Source organism: Daldinia caldariorum (assembly GCF_022478825.1).
Source record: "Daldinia caldariorum strain CBS 122874 unplaced genomic scaffold F4812scaffold_2, whole genome shotgun sequence".
Classification (NCBI taxonomy): domain Eukaryota; kingdom Fungi; phylum Ascomycota; class Sordariomycetes; order Xylariales; family Hypoxylaceae; genus Daldinia; species Daldinia caldariorum.
The window spans coordinates 1,561,842-1,579,525 of NW_025953038.1; the positions used below are offsets into that span (position 1 = coordinate 1,561,842).

Below are 17,684 nucleotides of genomic sequence, written 5' to 3' on the forward strand. Positions count from 1 at the left end.
TTTTGTTCGTTGGCGGTGATGATGACGGTGATGGTGTCGTACGTACGTATTGATATCTTCTTTTACTAATTTTCATAAGTCATATTTGCGTAAAAATATACTGCCAGTTAGACTCGTACCTTAGCTTAGGTACCTACCTAGGTAGGTAATTGCGAATAGTGTCATCTCATCCGCAAACCCCTATCTGTTACAACATTTCAAGATCATCCAAGTGCCTTCGTAGTACAAACTTACAAGATGTAGTAAGTCCCGCTCGAATTTCACTCATCACCCATGACGATTTTATACAGCAACGTCAACATAGCACAGTAGTCCTCTCATTAGGTTAGGTACTTCTTCCTCTTCTACACCCTCTTAACCATCTTCCCAATAACCTCCTCCACTCGCGTCGGCTTCATCCCCACGCGCCCGAGCAGCCCCTCCAGCGTCCCGTCGTCAACCTCGCACTCCCCCTCCTCCAGCGCCTCGTACGTACCCACCCACCACCGCACCGCCGCCGCGTCCAACCCCCTCTCCTCCACATAGTACCTCTCGTGCTCCGCCCTGCCCACCACCTTCACCTTTATCTCCTTGCCCCGCGCTTTCCCCACCAGCGCCCCGATCTCGCTCACCGTCTTCGCGTTGCCGCCGCCGTTGGTATTGCCCGCGCGCGTGGACAGGTAGAACGTGCGGTCGTCGAACTCGCCGCCCGGCGCCGCGAGCACGAGCGCGTTCGCGACCCCCAGGTCCGCGATCGCCGTCCAGCAGGCCGTCCCGTCCCCCGCGATCGGCACCTCCGTCCGCTCCGCGTCCCGGCCCCCGCCGTCCGCCGCGAATTCCCCTAGGTACAGCGGCCAGGACTCGGCGTACAGGCCCTCGCGGACCGCCGTCGCGCTGCCGAACACGCCCGCCGCGCGCTGCCGCGCCAGGTACGCCTCCGTGCGCAGGTGCGCGCGCATCACCCCCGCCTTGCTGGCGTGCTTGCCGCGCTTGGCCGCCCGGTCGAACGCGAACGCCAGGCTCGTATAGTAGATGCGGGAGACGCCCGCGCGCGCGGCCGCGTCGATCGCGACGCGGTGGTGCCTCTCGCGGCCCTGGCCGTCGGGGACTTCCTGCCATTCCCACTTCCCGCTGCCGTCCTCGACCTCGACGCGCCGGTCGAAGTCGAGCTCGACGTGCGGCGTCGACACGAGGAAGAACCGATCGACGCCCTCCAGCGCCTTCTCGAACGACGCGGCGTCCTCGAAGTCCGCGTGCCGCACCCGCAGCCCCGGGGCCTTGGCCGCGAGGGCGTCGAATGTCGACGAGCCCGGCCGCGAGGAGGTCAGCGCGATGATGGAGGATGCGGGGACGAGGTTGTGCGCTAGCAGCGCGGAGAGCGTCGCGCCGCCGATTTTCCCGGAGGCGCCTCCGACGGCTATCGTGGGCATCGTTGACGTGGTTTATATAAGATACCTATGTACCTATGTAAGGTATATAAAATTATTTCATATGCGTTTGGAGGGGTTGGTGTTGGCAAGGTGGGTGAGTGAGTGAGCACGAATTTCTATGTATTTATTTATTAATTGCTACTGCCGACGGAACGCTTATAAAACGTTCTCAACTGAATGAGATAAAAGTATGAGATGTAATTCCTTCAAACAACGTGTTTTCTTTGCCATTTATAAATCAGCGGTACACTAGCAGTAGCATTTGTGAAGTATGGTTGAGGTATAATCAACGTAATATCGAGAGTCGAAACGTCATGGAAGCTAATGAACCGGTTATTATTTAAGGTGGGCCATATAGAACCACCTGGCTTAAGAATTTAAACTGTATAGTATTAGGTTAGGTAGTATCGACTATGGAGACACTTTTTCTGTCGGGTATTAATGTGTTTAAGTAGGGTGTTTAAGTAGGGCTACGACAGAAGAAAAGATGGTATAAAAAAGCACCATAAAAGGTCAATCTAGTAATTCGTTGATTTATCGTTCAACCCAACTATGCTAGAGCTTATATCTAACCCGCAGAATAGAACGTAAGCTCATAATGCTCATTATGCTCGTCTGAAAATACCTAAATTTGGATAGTCTCACCTAACTAAATAGCAACAAAAAAGCTCTTTTCGCCTTCCTTAGGTATTACTCTCGCTCGTTCCATTATAGGATCAACACACGAAAGTCTAATCCTCTCGGGCGTAGCGGGGCTCTCGAGCCTCAATAACCCATCGTCTTCACCTCCCTGGGTGAACAATTTAGCCTTCACCCCGTAGTCCGCGCGCGCAGCTTTAAGTGCGTCGCGGATCGCAAAGAATACCGAACTACCCATAAACAGGGGCGGTTCGCCGACACCTCTGCTTCGTTGGATCGTGCGCAGGTTTTCCCACGTTACGCCCTTTAACAAGCTGACGTTGAACACCTGAGGTATGTCTCGGAAACCTGGGATCTTGTATGCCCCTGGTCCCTTCGTAAACAGGTTACCCGCCGTCGGACCATTACGCAGCCATAAACTCTCCTCCATGGTGAATAGACCGAGACCTTGGGTGAATGCACCCTCGATTTGACCGTAATCGATCGAAGGGTTGATCGACCGTCCTACGTCCATCTTTATATCGGCGCGCAAGCACGTCCAAGTACCAGTCAGACAGTCCATCTCAACTTCGGCCGCTGCAACACCCTGTGTGAAGTAGAAAAACATCTTTCCGGTGTTCTCGCCCCATGTGTATCCGATCTCGGGCGTCTTGTAAAATCCGTTGGCACTTAGATTCACACGGTCGAAATAGGCTGCGTGTGCAAGTTCTTTCATGGTAGCTTGAGGTCCTAGCTTTTTACGATACGGTGCAAGACGTTCGTTAATTTGTTCGCAAGCATTCCAGACGGCGTAACCATTCAGGTCCGACGACGCCGAAGCGGCCGTAGGGGATGAATTAGCTACCGTCGTGGTGGATGTCTCCGAAATGTGGATGTCCTCTTTCGGTACCTGGAGCGCTTGCGCGGCAATCGTGATCATCTTCGTGTGTAACCCCTGGCCCATCTCCGTACCACCATGTGCAAGTAAAACTGATCCGTCATGATAGATATGCACCAAAGCTCCAGCTTGGTTCAACCAGAGCGCGGTAAAGGAGATACCAAACTTTGTTGGGATCAGTGCCAGCCCCCGTTTACGCCACTTGTGCTCCGCGTTGAATTTTTCAACGGCCGCGCGGCGGGCGGCGTAGTTCGACTCCTCTTGGACTTGCTTATACATTAGAGGCACATGCCAATCTTGAAGAGGTTGATTAAAATGAGTCTCCTCGCTGGGTTTGTAGAAGTTGATCTCTCTGAACTTCTCCACTGGGATTCCAAGGCGGTCAGCTACTTCGGACACATAACACTCAGCGAAGAACAAGCCTTGAGGGCCACCGAAGCCACGGAATGCCGTATTCGACATGGTGTTGGTCTTGCACAGGCGTCCGCGGACGTGAACATTCGGGACCTTATAGCAACCATCACTATGGCTCAAGGCGCGTTCACACACAGCGGGGCTCAGGTCAAATGACCAGCCAGCGTTGCTGAATACGTCCATATCGAGGGCTTGGAGCTTGCCATCTTTATTCACGCCCACTTTCCACTTTGCGAGGAAAGGATGCCGCTGGCCAGATATCACCATGTCTTCATCCCGGTTAAGCATACACCTGACTGGCCGCTTGGATTTTTGCGCGGCTAGTGCACAAATCGTGCTGAGATGAACACATCTGGTTTCCTTCCCACCAAAGCCACCGCCAAGACGTTTGACGCGAGCTACTACTTTATTCGACTGCACCCCGAGGATCTTAGATGCGTACGACTGACTAGGTAGAAATTAGCTCCTGTAACCATATGATATCCTGAATAGACATACCTTTCAGTAGGATTTTGACTACTAGTCCAGATTTCCATCTCGCCATCTTCAGGCTTAGGTATAGCCACGCACGCATTCGTTTCAAGATAGAAATGTTCCTGGCCGCCCATCCGCGAAACACCAGTGAAAGTGTAGTCGCAATTTTTGAAAGCTTCTTCCGTATCTCCTTTCTTGATATATCGAAAGAACTTATGAAAGCTTTCTTTCTCGATTGCCTCTTCAATAGTGAAAATGGCAGGAAGGTCCTCGTACTCGATCTTCACAGCTCTGACTCCTTCTGCCGCTCTAGCCTGCGATGTAGCTAAGACAATCGCAATTGGCTGGCCAGCAGTAAATACTTCATCTTCGACGAAGAACAAGTCGTCAAAATTAGGCGCACCCCATTTGTTATGTTCAGGATCGTGTAAGTCATTCTTGTCGACAATGTCCACCACACCTGGGATATCCAACGCCGCGGAATAGTCAATCGACTTGATCTTTGCGTGCGCTCGCGTAGATAACACCAGACACGCGTAAAGTTCGTTCTTGAGTGGTGGGATATCGTCGGTGTATTGGGCTTCTCCTGTACTCTGCTTCAGAGCTGCTACATGGTTATCGGCTTTTCCTAACGGCCCTTTAGTATATTCAGAGGTTGCATCATGGTCCTTCCAACCGGATGATAACGCTCGCTCGAGCTCTTCGACGGCCTGACTATCACCATGCTCACTCTCCGCGCTAATTCCCGATAGCACGTCATGATAGAATCTATAGAAGAAACTAAGCGCTAGTGACTTCCGATACGAAGCCATACCTCCTGGAACGCTAAACACGAGGTTAAAATCAGACTCAAGTGCGTTCATGACACCTTCTAGTGTATCCGGATGGGCGAATAATTTGCCTATAAGATACTCGTTGGCCGCCTTTGCGGCGACAGTAGAGGGTGCCATGCCACCATAGACCAAGTTGCAATGTTCAACAACACCTTTCTGGTCTAGTCTGACGTGTAACGCTCCTGTAACAATGGCAATATCGTCATCCTTTCGCTTGGCTTGCTTGTAGGCCCTGAAATACTCTCCATTCTCGCGAGTTACAGGAATACGAATAGATGCAAGAATTGCATCTTGTTCTAAAGCTGTCCTACGGTAACCCCTGAAAAAAGATGCCATAGGAAGCTCAGTTTCCTTACTTTGAGACTTAGCAACTAGGACGCAATCCGCTGCCATGAATACGGGATTTAAATCGGATATGGGCGAAGCTGTTACTAGGTTTCCAGCAGGAGTACCAACGTTTCTGATCTGCCGTCCGGCAAAGTACTTGAGTTGCTTGTAGATTGCTTGGAAAACTTGACTTCTTGCTTCTCCATAATGCTTGATGGCTTCCTGGCAAATATTCTCAAGATCCGTGAGGACGACATTTCCGCCGATCTCGAGATGGTCATCCTTGAAAGAATACTGCCGCAGCTCGGGGATGTCTCCGACGAATACTGAGACAGGATATTGTAGAGCCTTAAACTTGATCTCGATTTGTGTCTCCGTGCTTCCACCAATGATTTTCGCGTTGGGGTAGACGCTTTTTATCTCCAGCAGCTGTTCCAATGTAACGGGTCGGTACCACCTCTTCCTTTTATTTCCAAAGGACAGGGGCTTGAACACGTGCTTCTTCAGTGACGGTGGGAAGATGAGTTCAGTATCTGGTTTGTATTCGATGAATCCTGGTGGAGTAAGTTTCTTGATGGGTTGTCCATCACTGAGATCTCTGCTCTTGCAGCACCCTCCATTTCCGCCTTTTGTACCATCGCCACTCTCCATGCAACAACCTGAGCCACCATTCGCAGTGCTTTTACCGCACGCATTTCCGACACTAAAAGTCTGGGCGGCATCCAATATCGGGCGATAGCCAGTGCATCGGCAGAGATTTCCGTCGAAGGCTTCTTCAATGTCATGTTCCGTAGGGCTCTCGTTATTTCTTAACAGAGCATACAAACTCATAACGATTCCAGGAGTACAAAATCCGCATTGGCTGCCATTGCCCTTGGCAATACGTTCCTGTGCTGGATGAGGTTGCTTGACATTGCCTATACCCTCGATAGTGATGACATGCTTGCCGTCTACGCTGGCGAGCGGTGCCAAACAGGCGTTAACACTAGCATGGTATATTTGCTTGGTTGTTGGGTTATATTGGCTGATTACGACGGTACAGGCACCACACCCGCCTTCACCGCAGCCCCTACGCTCTGGTTATTAGCATGGGTTGATTTTAATAGAATTGGCATTGTCCAGACTTACAGTTTTGTTCCGGTCAAACCTATTCCCCTTAAATACTCGAGCAGGGTAATCTCAGGGTCGATCTCATCAAGAACTACGCGGGTACCATTAAGGAAGAAGCGAATGGTATCATCATACACGGTTGTTAACCTTTGTTCCCCACCTAGTAGTTCCGGGTCTCTTTCAGAGGAGATGGCAATGGGTGCCATAATGTAGAGTCTCCCCCTTTGGTAATAACTTTAACAAGATTATACCGAAGGGTTGATATTCCACATAAATGCCTAGGTACCTTAGGTAGGTATCCAGGGCGGAAGCGGACAAAGCAATTATAATCGGTTCGATTGCCGAGATCAGGGGGAAAGAAAGGGAAAAAAGAATTGGGAAGTACTGAAGCTTCAGATTGAGACGAATTACTGTAGTGAATAGCTCACAGATAATACAAAGGCTTAAATTATGTTATGAACAAGAACAAAGTTCCTGCTTTTCTACACCTTAGTTGGGTGGCAATCGACGTCTATCAAAACTCAAAAGCCCGACTCGTCTTCATTCGCCGGGATCCGACCTGATCCAGAAGTTCGGCGAACCAGTAATAACAAACGAAAAGATGATACTAGCTGAGCCGCCATTTGGTACAATATATATGACATAGAGGGGCAAATTAGAGCCAAGCTCGTATCGAATCAGATTTCAGGAACGGTCTGGGGGTTTGTTGCTCTACCGCTTTCCAATGGTTGGCATGTACTACTATGTATGTGTGTATGTGAAGAAGAGAGCCACAACACCTGCAGTCTGAGATATGCAGGTTTGGAAGTACAAACGCGAGGGCGGCTTCCTGGGAGCTAAACTAAAGCTGGTCAGCTGCGGGGTAGTAGCGGTATTAGATTAGAGCTTATCTTAGATAAGCTATTAGGTCAAGCACTCTGGCCCTTCTACCTACCACTCTGCGTTCTCTATTAGCACCTTCTATTACCTGTTATAATAGCTTATCGCTATAAAGTTGTTGTACATACCTGTATTATAATGTATTAGCTTCGCTAGCCTTATCGGAGGATCCAGCGGCATTATCCACAACTTCGGCTGACTCCGTCTTCCGCCATCTCTTCTTTCTGCTTTCTACTTATGTAGCAAACTTCACTTTCGAAATCCTAGAACACGACTTAAGTTATACAGCCACAACTATAGTTGGCTTCCGCTTCACAGAGGATACACCTACTTATCACCTCCCAGACTTATTGTGCTAGACCTTACTGTACAAAAACCAAGAACGCGCCAGAGATTTGCTGATCCGAGTCAAGAGACTTAATTGTCTTCGGCGACTGATATGGTATATTTAACACAGATCAGCGTAGTAGCATATAGCAGATTTTCGTTATCGATTGAATATAAAGACAAAACTTGAATCGTCATGTTCAGGACAGCTTTACTCTTCCTGTGCTCTTTTATATAAAAAAATATCAACTTAACCTCCTCAAGTCTTTCGCTAACTTAACTACAGAAGACCCCTAAGTAAAGTCGAGATCGTCCTAGAGAGCTTTTGGGACTTTTCCCGGGGCCTTGCCCTCATATGGAAGAGTGTACCAACCCTAGAACACCGGCAATTCATTCAAACATGATTGACCCCTCATTCTACCTTACAGCGTACCGGTAGTATACATGGCAAAATGGCCATGCAGACAGATGGCAGTTTGTCGGCTTTGTCCACGTGGCTAAAGTAAAAATACATTTATCCTTCCATTGCTGTTCTGCATTATTGTGCGCTCTGCTTGCTGCATGTGGTGATAGGGTTATTTTTCCAACGTACGGAGGGCGTGCCGAGTGTGTTATTGAAAACTTGGTGAAGACTCTCAGAAGCCAAGATGCCTTCTCTCGAGACAAACGGCTCGAATGGGCAATCCGCCTTCCAATTCTACAACGTTATCGATGGAAAGCTCCGCACCTCCAAGGATAGCCACCAGGTCATCGATCCCCGTACAGAAGAGCCTCTTTGGGATGCCCCTATCGCGTCGTCGAAAGATTTGGATGATACCGTAGAGGCGGCAAACCGGGCTTTTAAGACGTGGAGGAAGAGCACCGTGGCCGAGCGCCAGAAGGCTGTTCATGACGTAGCCAATGTTATTCTCGAGAACGTGGATATCTTAACCGAGGTCCAGATGAGGGAAACTGGAAAGTCTAGGTTCATGTCAAAAGCCGATGTCGAGAGGGCCGCCTGGCATTTTGAATATTACAGTACGCGAGCAGTGGTTCCCCTTTATGGTGCATTGGACTGACATTTATATTAAGAAACGGTGACCCTTGAGGACGAGGTCCAGTATGAAGACGACACCGTTCGGATTGTTGCAACCCACGCGCCGATCGGTGTGCTCGGTGCGATCTCGCCTTGGAACTTCCCCCTAATCTTGTCGACCGTGAAGATTGTCTCCGCGCTTGCCACCGGCAACTGTTGTATTATCAAGCCGTCACCGTTTACACCGTACGCACTGCTCAAATTCTGCGAGCTGTCACAGTCGGTCCTGCCGCCGGGCGTTTTCCAGGCTATCAACGGCGGCGCGGATCTAGGCGAGCAGATGACGCTGCACCCGGGGATCCACCACATCAGCTTCACCGGCACCATCGCCGTCGGCCAGCGCATCCTGCGCAACTGCGCCGGAACCCTGAAGAAGGTCATCCTCGAGCTCGCCGGCAACGACGCGTGCATCGTGTGCGACGACGTCGACCTCGACAAGGTCGTGCCCGAGATCACGATGGGCGCCCTGTACCACGCGGGCCAGGTCTGCGTCGCGTCCAAGCGCCTCTACGTCCACGAGTCCCTGTACGACCGCTTCCTCGCGAAGCTCGTCGAGGAGTCGAAGAAGTTCGCCGTCGACGACGACCAGTCCGTCGCTTTCGCCCCCCTGTCCAACCGCGCTAACTACGAGCGCGCCGTGCGCATCCTGGAAGACTGCAAGAAGAACGGGTACAAGATCGTCGCGGGCGGCGATATCGAGCCGGCTAGGAAGGGCTTCTGGATGCCCCCGACCATTGTAGCGAAGCCTCCCGAGGACTCCCTGATCGTCAGGGAGGAGCAGTTCGGTAAGTGTAGAGAGAAAATCATGTTCAGCCAAAAAAACTTCCTTCTTTCGTAATTCATCTTAAACCTAACCTAAACCTAATATACTCATCCTCCGTAGCCCCCATAGTTCCCGTCATGTCCTGGTCCTCCGAAGACGACGTGATCGCCCGCGCGAATCTGGACAACGCCGGCCTAGGCGCATCGGTATACACGCCGGATCTGGACCGTGCTCAACGCATCGCGCGGCAGCTCGAGTCCGGGACCGTCTGGATCAACCAGTTCGAGAGGCCGCATCACGCCGGCTTCTTCGCCGGCTGGAAGCTCAGTGGTTTTGGCGGGGAACTCGGAAAGCAGGGCCTCCTGCATTATTGCCATACGCAGACCCTGCAGATCGCTAAGTAGGTGGTAGGCAGGCGGTGGGTAGATGAAATGAATGTTAGAGATGGGGGGAGGGGGAAGAGAGGATGAGGATAATAGAAGAGACTTTATTTACTGTGCATAGAGTGAGCTAGATTTGTTGCAACTGTTTATTGTACCGGTTCATTCTACAGGATGGTTGAATATAAATTATTTTCATTTGCCCACATAACTACCGCACTGCAATACTATACCTATGTAGAAATTGTTAGCATCACTACATGGCCATAGGCGATAGTAGATGTGAGTATTTGTTTTTTTTTTTTTTTTTTTTGCTATTATTTGACTAAGTTAGTTCAGTCTCGGAATTCACTCGAGAACGAGGACACACCAAGTCACTAGGTACTTTTGACTTTAACGTGGTTATATTGGCAAATCTATCGTCTTGCGAACCCATCGCTTTTCTAAGCTAAGTGAGACATCTATCATCTACCTCCTGTACCTAGGTACCTACCTAGGCACCTATCTTAACTCTGTATATACTTCTTCAGGCCTCTCAGCCTTTCCTTCGCGGTCTCGAGCACCTCGTCCTCCTTGCAGACGGCGAAGCGGATGTAGTCCTCGGCGATGTGCGCGTTGGCGTCGGTGTAGAACTCGGTGGGCGGGATGGCCGCGACGCCGACCTCCTGGATCAGGAACCACGCCAGCTTGAAGTCGCGCGGCCGGTGCGCCACGTGCGCCGGGAACGGGTAGTTCTCCGGCAGCTTGACCTTCTTCATGTTTACGACTACGAAATACCCTCCCTCTGGGTCCGTGTACGGCAGCCCTAGCTCGTCCCACACTTCGTTGAAGCGCTTCATCTTCGCTTTCATGTCTCGCACCGTCTCGTCCCAGAAGCCTTGGGCGTCGGCTTGCTCGAAGCCTGCGATGTGTGTTAATTATGACATGTCACTCCATGGCACATGTTTACCTAAGGTACGTTCGAAGGGATGCGTTGGGACTTACCGACTGCGCAGGCTTCTTGCAACGGCGAAACGGAAGAGTAGCAGATTCGCGTGTGGGCGGCGGAGACGTAGCGAATTAGATGTTCGGGGCCTATAAGCCAGCCTGTTTTCTCGTTAGTAAATGGGATGTAAATGAAGGTAAGGCTTATATCATACCCACACGCCAACCGGTAGCGTAGAAATTTTTACCAGCCGAGCCAACAGTCAGAGTTAATCTCTCGATTTCAGGTGAAAGAGTCGCGATCCTTGTGAAGGGTACGTAGTAGAGACGGTCGTACACCTCGTCGGAAAGGATGATGATCTCATTCTTGACGCAGAGGTCTCCTATCCTCTGGAGTTCCTCCTTGGAGAAGACTTTGCCGACAGGGTTATCTGAGGTAGCAATTAGTTTATGCGCTTATCTCTCACATTGGTAATCTTAGGGGGGGATGAAATACTAACGAGGTGTGTTGATAACGATCATTTTCGTCTTGGGCGTAATAGCCTTCTCGAGTTCCTCAAAGTCGATAACCCACTCAGCAGACGATGAAGTGCGTGTGGCTCCATCTTTCGGCGGGTGCATAGGGACGTAAACGATCTTTCCACCAGGCATCTCGATGTTGCTGATGTATCTAAGTCATAGTTAATAAAACCGGCCATCGTGCTATAGGAGAACCAACTCACTGGTCAAAGAAAGGCTCAAAAATAATGACCTCATCGCCAGGTTCGATGAAAGCCATGAAGGCACTCAGCATACCCTCGTTTGCGCCAGTGGTGATAGTGATCTCAGTCTCCGGGTTGAGTTTCCGTCCCCAGAAGGGTTCGTAGGCATCTGCGATAGCCTTCTTTAGTCGCGGCCTGCCCTTCGTAGGACTGTATTGGTTACAGTCCACACGATCCAAAGCCGACTTGGCGGCATCGATGATGAATGGTGGAGGGTTGTAGCCGAAGAATCCCTGTCCCATATTGACAATAGGTTGCTTTGGGGAAGCAGCGGCGGCTTCGTTGACGATAGACCAGACATCCTGTTTTTGGCCTGCAACCCTCGCGGCAGGCTTAAGCTTGGGTGGGAGTTGTACTGACATTGCTGTTGAATGAAACGCTCTGTAGGGTGTCTTAGAGTAAGATATTCTGGGACAAGACCTTAAGCGGAAGAAACAATGCATGTAGGCAAACCTGCACTTTGTGTGTACCTAGGTAATATCGTATTATCTCTCTCACTTAATGCATTAAAAGGTTCCAAATCCACTATGGTTTGTCAACCAACCTGGCTAGTAGTATTACTAGTAGTAGTAGAAGTAGTATTTAACAAGTTAGAAAGAATGAAATAAAATAGGGTTTCCCCTAATATACTTTTTTGTCTTTTTTTTGTCTTCTTTTTTTTTTTTTTTTTTTATTAATTACCTTAGGTACCTAGGTAGGTATATTCCTTCCCTTAAAAGACCCTCACAATGGACTGTTCCGTAATCGGCGTCCTGTAATTGGAACTGAGCAACAAACTCCAAATTCATTTGGATAGATGCAGCTAAGGCCGTCACGTCATTTCTGCGCCGCGGACTTTCAACTTTAGCGCCCACGGGGTACATAACGTGCATCTAGGTATTGTACAATAGGTACCCGACATAACATAACATAACATAATACTATTTCTTGTGGCTAAACATGTGGCTACATCTTTGCTTGGGGAAATCTGAAATAGTGGGACCATACCACTAATTTTGGAAACATGGAACCACGCCAACAGACAGGACTCGAATTTCGTTGTGCAGTTTCTATTAGTTAGGCTCATGCGGCTCAACCGGTAGGGCTGATATGATATCAACCCGACCATACCCAACTTATTAACCTGCCGGACGATAATAAATAAACTTAGATATCTTACTTACCCACCTAGCTAATATATATAAATCATAATGATTTCCCACCTCTAACTACCCTGAGAAAAGAAAATGGCAACCTCACCACCACCACCACCACCACCATCAACCCTCAACCCCCCCCCCTCCTCATCTCCCTCCGCGCCATCACCGCCCCCCCTCCTCCTAACCATCCGCTTCAGCGCCTCCATCCCGGATCTCGAGCTCGACATCCCGCGGCCCTCCCTCACCACCGTCGTCTCCCTCAAGCACCTCATCCGCCAGCGCCTCGAGGAGCCCAACTCCCAGCGCCGCCTGCGCTTCATCCACGGCGGCAAGATCCTGCCCGACAACGCCGTCCTGAGCGCCGTCCTGCGCGCCCCGCCGTTGCCCCCTCCGCCACCCCGCGGCGCAGCCGACTACGGCAGCAGAGATGCAAGGGGTGGTGGTGCAGGTGGGATTGGAAACGGCAGGGAAAGAGAAAAAGGCAAATCCGTCCCCGGGCGCCCCGAGCCCCCGCAGCGCATCTACGTCAACTGCTCGATCGGCGACAGCCTGACGACCGCGGAGCTCGAAGCCGAAGCCGCCGCCGCCGCCGCCCCTCCTCCCCCGGCCCCGTCGCAAAGCGCCTCCAGTCCTCGGTCGCGTTCCCCGGTCCCGCCGCCCGACACCCCCCTCCCCAGCACGTCCGCGGCGCCCCGGGGGTTCGACCGCCTGCTATCGGCGGGCTTCACCGCCGCGGAGGTGAACCAGCTGCGGCTGCAGTTCCGCAGCATCCACGCGTCGCGCTTCACGCCGGACACGCTGCCGTCGCCGGATAGCTTTCGGCGGATGGAGGACGCGTGGATCGACGACAACGGCGCTTCGATGCCGTCTACGGGCGCGCTTGGAGGGGGCAATAGCGGAGGAGGAGGCGGAATGGGCGGGTTAAGTAACGGGACGGATAGCGATGAGGTCGGACTAGTAGCTCTGGTCGACGTCATGATCCGCGGCGTCATGACCGGTTTCATGTGGCCGCTGGGAAGCGCGGGGTGGCTGGTGCGGGAGGAAGGCATGGCGAGTGGGCGGTGGAGATTTATGGTCGGCGTGGGTGTCATGTTTAGTGTTTTGATAGGGATCATCAGGAGCATTTCTGGGGAGAGATAATTATCCAAAAAAGTCGATACGAAACTAGGTATTGTGCCACGAGTGGGGATGGAACAGCATACAAGCATACATTCAAATGGCGTTACATTGGCAGTATCATGGCAGGGCGTTTTCTACAAATTATGATATGACAACCTTATACACGGATCCATCTGTGTTGCATCACGTTGGCAAAAGACCGGAAGACAATCAAGCGGGTTGGGCATCGCCAACGATGGCGATGCCCCCATTCACTATCTAAGCACACACTAAAGAATCTAAGATCTCAAGAGGTGGTTACGCCTCGAAAGAAACGCAATGAAACCCTATTAGGTCCAGTCTCTCTCATCGATCTTGAAACAAGTGGTATCCCCTCCCCAAAACTCCATAAATCATAATCGTAGGCTCCGAATCTGACTATGAATCCTCATCCATCCACTTACCTTTATATGATAGGTATGCGTCCAAGAAAATCATCGAACACGGAACTCGTTGGAAAAATCGTCTTATAAGTAAAGAGATTGGGCGGCCACGATGTCGCGGCGGATCTTCGCTAAACTCTCCTCGAACTTGGTTGTTAGCTCTTCACTACCCATAACCTTTCCTGCTTGCGCCATCTGGCGTAGGAGCTCTTCGAGTCGTCGGAAGAGTCGAATTAAGGAACCCTCGTAGGCGTTGGTCATTTTGCTAAGATGTTTGTTAATTTTACAAAATAGATCGTACTATCAATTCCGCTTACCAGACTTCGGCAAATGATTTTCCATTTGCCCAGGCATATACAGTCTCCATGAGTTGCCACTTCAAACTTTGGGCATATTCCTCTTCGTTCACTTCCAGCTTGCTCTCTTGGCTGACTTTGGCAATGATTCGCGCCTGAGCCTGTACTTGCGAATACGGCTTCATCAACTCGTCAGGTAGAGCTTGTGCTTCTACCTTCTCCTCAAAGATGAATACGCTTAGAATAGCGGCGCATAGCTCAGGAGAAAGTTCGTTGAAGAACCGGTTAAATAGTAGCTCAGACAATAGTAACTCATGACCTTCCGTTGAGGATATCTCACAAGCAACCCGAGCCTTCATCTGAACCACTTCGGATTCGTTGATGAAGCCGAGACGCCGTAAAACTCTTTTTCTTGACTTGAGTTCGTCTAGCTGCGCGATAGAATGGGCTTTGCCAATCTTCTTCTTGAGAGCCTTGATCTCTTCATTGCGGGCAATCTTTGCCGAGTACTGTTCCCACAAGCCTGGTAACATAGGCGAACCGTGAAGTGGGTTAGCTAGTAATCGTGACTCCAAAACCTCAATCTTGCGAAGAAGTTTCTTGAACGAGTCGTCGGTGATATTCATGTTCTCAATAGGGTCCAAGATGGGTAATCCATCGGGGAACCGTCGCTCGACCTCTTTAAGAGCCTTGAGCGTTTGCTTACGCACTCCTTCAATATCCTCCCGGCTAGTCACATCCTTAGGCATGAACACTCTTATCTGACTCAGTGCTTTAATACATGTGAGCATGCAGGGTACGACCTCGAAGATGCTGTCTTGGTTGGGATCACTGGCTCGAGCACCTTCCGGCATCTCCACCGAAGGATTAGCAGGTCCAAAGGGATCGCAATTTGGGTCGAGGCGAAGGAAGACATCTATGAAATACGATTCTTGGGGAGGGTATTCCTTCTCGCCAAATTTCGGGTCCTTGCGCTTCGTGGCGTTGACAACAACACCCCAACCAAAATCCTTACCCGTCTTTGGGTTGGCAATTTGCACAAGCCTTCCTGGTTGGAGATACTCGAGACAATAATTGGGATGCTGAATGACAGCTAGCATGTCTTTGGTATACTGGGTAATCTGCTGTCGCAGGCCGTAGTAGTCCTTGACGGTGGCCTCATCTGGGATAACCATTTCGTCTCGCGCTTTCTGAAGCTTCATCAACTCCTGCTCGAGACCAGCGACACTCGCAGTATTCTGGAACTGGAAGAAACAGTTTTCCAGCATGAACTCGGGGTTAATTGCATCGATTCTGAGTAAGTTCAAAACCATATTGTAACCTAAGTAGAAGGCTGAATTGAGTCGATCCTGCTGACCAACGACGATGTTCTTGGCGGTTTCCGGCTCCATCTTGTCGTCAATCATCATGATGACAATACCACGCTCATCAAGACCTCTACGACCTGCACGCCCAGACATTTGGATATACTCAGATGGAGTTAGGGGTCGTGTAGAAACACCATCCCACTTCGTGACTTTGGTGAAAACGACTGTCTTTGCAGGCATGTTCAAGCCGATAGAGAAAGTCTCCGTCGCGAATAGAACCTTGATTAAACCCTCCTGGAAGAGAATTTCGATGGTTTCCTTCAGGATGGGCAGGAGACCGGAATGATGGACGCCGATTCCCTTCTCCAAGAGGGGGAGAATGTTTTGAATTTGCGGGAGTTCGCGATCTTCCTCAGATAAGGACTCGATGGCGCTCACAAACACCTTCCGTACCATGGCCTTCTCGCTATCGTCGTTGAATGCAAATTTCGAAGTTGTCAAGGCCATCATTTCACACTCCCTCTTGCTGAAGTTAAAAACAATGACGGGATTGAAATTCTTGTTCATGATCATCTTCACAATCTTCTGAATATCAGCTTGACTATCAGAGTTGTTGCCCTTGAAATTCTTCTTATGCTTTCCTTTGCCCTTCTGTTTACCGTCGGGATCATTAGCCTCAGCAGCCTTGCGATCCTCTATTAGCTGCATGGTCTTGTTGAAATTATGCTCTCGGAACACTCCCTTCTCGTCCACGACTAGGAATATGCCTGATCCGCCAGCCGGGAAGAAGTAGTTCTGCAGAGGTGTCGGTCTGAAATCGGTATAGACGACATGGCAAGCTTGTCGGTGGATCTTCGCAATCCACTCGGCGAATTGGAAAGCATTGGGAATAGTAGCAGATAAGAAGACATATCGGACCTTATCGGGAAGTAGAATGATGGTCTCTTCCCATACTACACCACGCGACTTATCTCGCATGTAGTGGATCTCGTCGAAGACGACCCAAGCAACTTCTCGCATTATCTCGGAACCTCGGTACAGCATAGACCGCAAAATTTCGGTTGTCATAACAAGACAACTAGCAGTAGGATTGATGGTAACATCACCGGTCATGAGACCAACGTCACCGAAAGCCTCGTTGAATTCTCGGTATTTCTGGTTACTCAACGCCTTGATGGGACTCGTGTAGATGACTCGCTGGTTCTGCTTGAGACAGTGCGCAATGGCATATTCGGCTACAACGGTCTTTCCGGCACTCGTATGCGCCGACACTAGGACACTCTCATCTCGTTCAATAGAGGAGATCGAGAGGCGCTGGAAGGGATCGAGCGTGAATGGCCAGGTTCGTGCAGGGTTCTCGGGTGGCTTGTGTTCAGACAGTGGAACGTACTCATAATCGAGATCCGGGGGAAGTGCGACTTGATGTTGGATGTTGTGCGATAGAACTAGCGATGCCTCTTCTTTAGTTGGGGCAAATCCAGCTGCTGCCGCGACTTCTCTTGATTCTGCCGTCTCGAACGTATCTGTTAATACAGGTTCGGCGACGTCGTTCTTGCGTCTTCGCTTGCTGTCTCCGTGGTTCTCAGATGTCGCATCTTCAGCATCGTCATCCTCTGGGGAAGTAGGCGCAACGTCGGCCATATCAACTTCAGGCACAGAAGGTGCAGATGCGACAGTAGCATTTCCATTTTTCATGCCTCCATCAGCCTTCCGCTTCTTGCTCTTTTTCTTAGATTTAGGTGGTCTTGCAGCCGGGGAAGTTTGAGGTTCCGATTTGACCTTGTCAGGCTTGTCCTCGAAAACGTTGAAGAGCTCGTCGTCCATCGTGAAACGAAATGCTAGGTCGTGGCTCAACGATGATGTAATTGATGGTGAGAATTGGAAAAAAGACAAGTTACAGTGTGCTAGAATTTCTAGCGAAACTAAGAGTCCTTGCGCCTCCAACTGATATTGGAATTAAATGGCGTCCCAAATTGTGAAGAGTTGATGGGTAGTTGTGTAAAAGAGAACGCGAACTTTTCTGGAGATGGCAACAGCAGAAAAAAAATGGGTCCTGGCAGAAAAATCAAGCAGGGAGTGGGACAGCGGGAATGAAAAAGAGAAAGAAGCAGGCGGTCAAGTGGGGGAACAAGAACATCTGGGACCTTATTTGAAGCTTGGACCTTCCACTGCAGCTGGCGGTAAGCTTAGGTAATTTGTGGCGGGTACT

At 50.4% G+C, this 17,684-nt stretch overlaps 6 protein-coding genes across 6 annotated transcripts; 2 read left to right on the forward strand and 4 right to left on the reverse strand.

The window, feature by feature from the left end:
* Positions 1–210: 210 nt before the first annotated feature.
* On the reverse strand, positions 211–1,733 carry F4812DRAFT_179535 (NAD(P)-binding protein). Its single transcript, XM_047930020.1, has one exon. The coding sequence runs from the start codon at positions 1,407–1,409 to the stop codon at positions 345–347; it is 1,065 nt and encodes a 354-aa protein (XP_047793769.1). The 5' UTR covers positions 1,410–1,733; the 3' UTR covers positions 211–344.
* On the reverse strand, positions 1,734–6,559 carry F4812DRAFT_179534 (xanthine dehydrogenase). The gene is made up of 3 exons (XM_047930019.1): positions 6,102–6,559; positions 3,838–6,042; positions 1,734–3,787 (listed from the first exon to the last, which is right to left on the reverse strand). The coding sequence occupies exons 1-3, from the start codon at positions 6,287–6,289 to the stop codon at positions 2,059–2,061; spliced, it is 4,122 nt and encodes a 1,373-aa protein (XP_047793770.1). The 5' UTR covers positions 6,290–6,559; the 3' UTR covers positions 1,734–2,058.
* A 1,377-nt stretch (positions 6,560–7,936) lies between these two features.
* F4812DRAFT_449516 (aldehyde dehydrogenase) lies at positions 7,937–9,531 on the forward strand (the record flags this gene model as incomplete). Its single annotated transcript, XM_047935982.1, has 3 exons — positions 7,937–8,306; positions 8,361–9,149; positions 9,248–9,531. The coding sequence occupies 3 exons, from the start codon at positions 7,937–7,939 to the stop codon at positions 9,529–9,531; spliced, it is 1,443 nt and encodes a 480-aa protein (XP_047793771.1).
* A 361-nt stretch (positions 9,532–9,892) lies between these two features.
* On the reverse strand, positions 9,893–12,036 carry F4812DRAFT_414125 (PLP-dependent transferase). The gene is made up of 5 exons (XM_047932851.1): positions 11,154–12,036; positions 10,932–11,101; positions 10,647–10,862; positions 10,492–10,593; positions 9,893–10,408 (listed from the first exon to the last, which is right to left on the reverse strand). The coding sequence occupies exons 1-5, from the start codon at positions 11,633–11,635 to the stop codon at positions 10,014–10,016; spliced, it is 1,365 nt and encodes a 454-aa protein (XP_047793772.1). The 5' UTR covers positions 11,636–12,036; the 3' UTR covers positions 9,893–10,013.
* Positions 12,037–12,241: 205 nt separating this feature from the next.
* F4812DRAFT_179659 (DUF2407 C-terminal domain-containing protein) lies at positions 12,242–13,828 on the forward strand. Its single transcript, XM_047930022.1, has one exon. The coding sequence runs from the start codon at positions 12,419–12,421 to the stop codon at positions 13,469–13,471; it is 1,053 nt and encodes a 350-aa protein (XP_047793773.1). The 5' UTR covers positions 12,242–12,418; the 3' UTR covers positions 13,472–13,828.
* Positions 13,714–17,400, reverse strand: F4812DRAFT_179613 (antiviral helicase). The gene is made up of 2 exons (XM_047930021.1): positions 14,190–17,400; positions 13,714–14,137 (listed from the first exon to the last, which is right to left on the reverse strand). Exons 1-2 carry the CDS (start codon positions 17,297–17,299, stop codon positions 13,957–13,959), a joined length of 3,291 nt encoding a protein of 1,096 aa, XP_047793774.1. The 5' UTR covers positions 17,300–17,400; the 3' UTR covers positions 13,714–13,956.
* Positions 17,401–17,684: the final 284 nt, after the last annotated feature.

Coding starts and splice junctions, on each gene's coding strand:
- F4812DRAFT_179534 (XM_047930019.1), bottom strand. CDS start 6,289: ATGGCACCCATTGCCATCTCCTCTGAAAGAGACCCGGAACTACTAGGT. Junction 6,043..6,101: donor GGTTTGACCGGAACAAAACT/GTAAGTCTGGAC, acceptor ACCAGAGCGTAG/GGGCTGCGGTGAAGGCGGGT. Junction 3,788..3,837: donor AGTCAAAATCCTACTGAAAG/GTATGTCTATTC, acceptor ATTTCTACCTAG/TCAGTCGTACGCATCTAAGA.
- F4812DRAFT_179659 (XM_047930022.1), top strand. CDS start 12,419: ATGGCAACCTCACCACCACCACCACCACCACCATCAACCCTCAACCCC.
- F4812DRAFT_179535 (XM_047930020.1), bottom strand. CDS start 1,409: ATGCCCACGATAGCCGTCGGAGGCGCCTCCGGGAAAATCGGCGGCGCG.
- F4812DRAFT_414125 (XM_047932851.1), bottom strand. CDS start 11,635: ATGCATTGTTTCTTCCGCTTAAGGTCTTGTCCCAGAATATCTTACTCT. Junction 11,102..11,153: donor TTTGAGCCTTTCTTTGACCA/GTGAGTTGGTTC, acceptor ACTATGACTTAG/ATACATCAGCAACATCGAGA. Junction 10,409..10,491: donor GCAAGAAGCCTGCGCAGTCG/GTAAGTCCCAAC, acceptor CACACATCGCAG/GCTTCGAGCAAGCCGACGCC.
- F4812DRAFT_179613 (XM_047930021.1), bottom strand. CDS start 17,299: ATGGACGACGAGCTCTTCAACGTTTTCGAGGACAAGCCTGACAAGGTC. Junction 14,138..14,189: donor AAATCATTTGCCGAAGTCTG/GTAAGCGGAATT, acceptor CAAACATCTTAG/CAAAATGACCAACGCCTACG.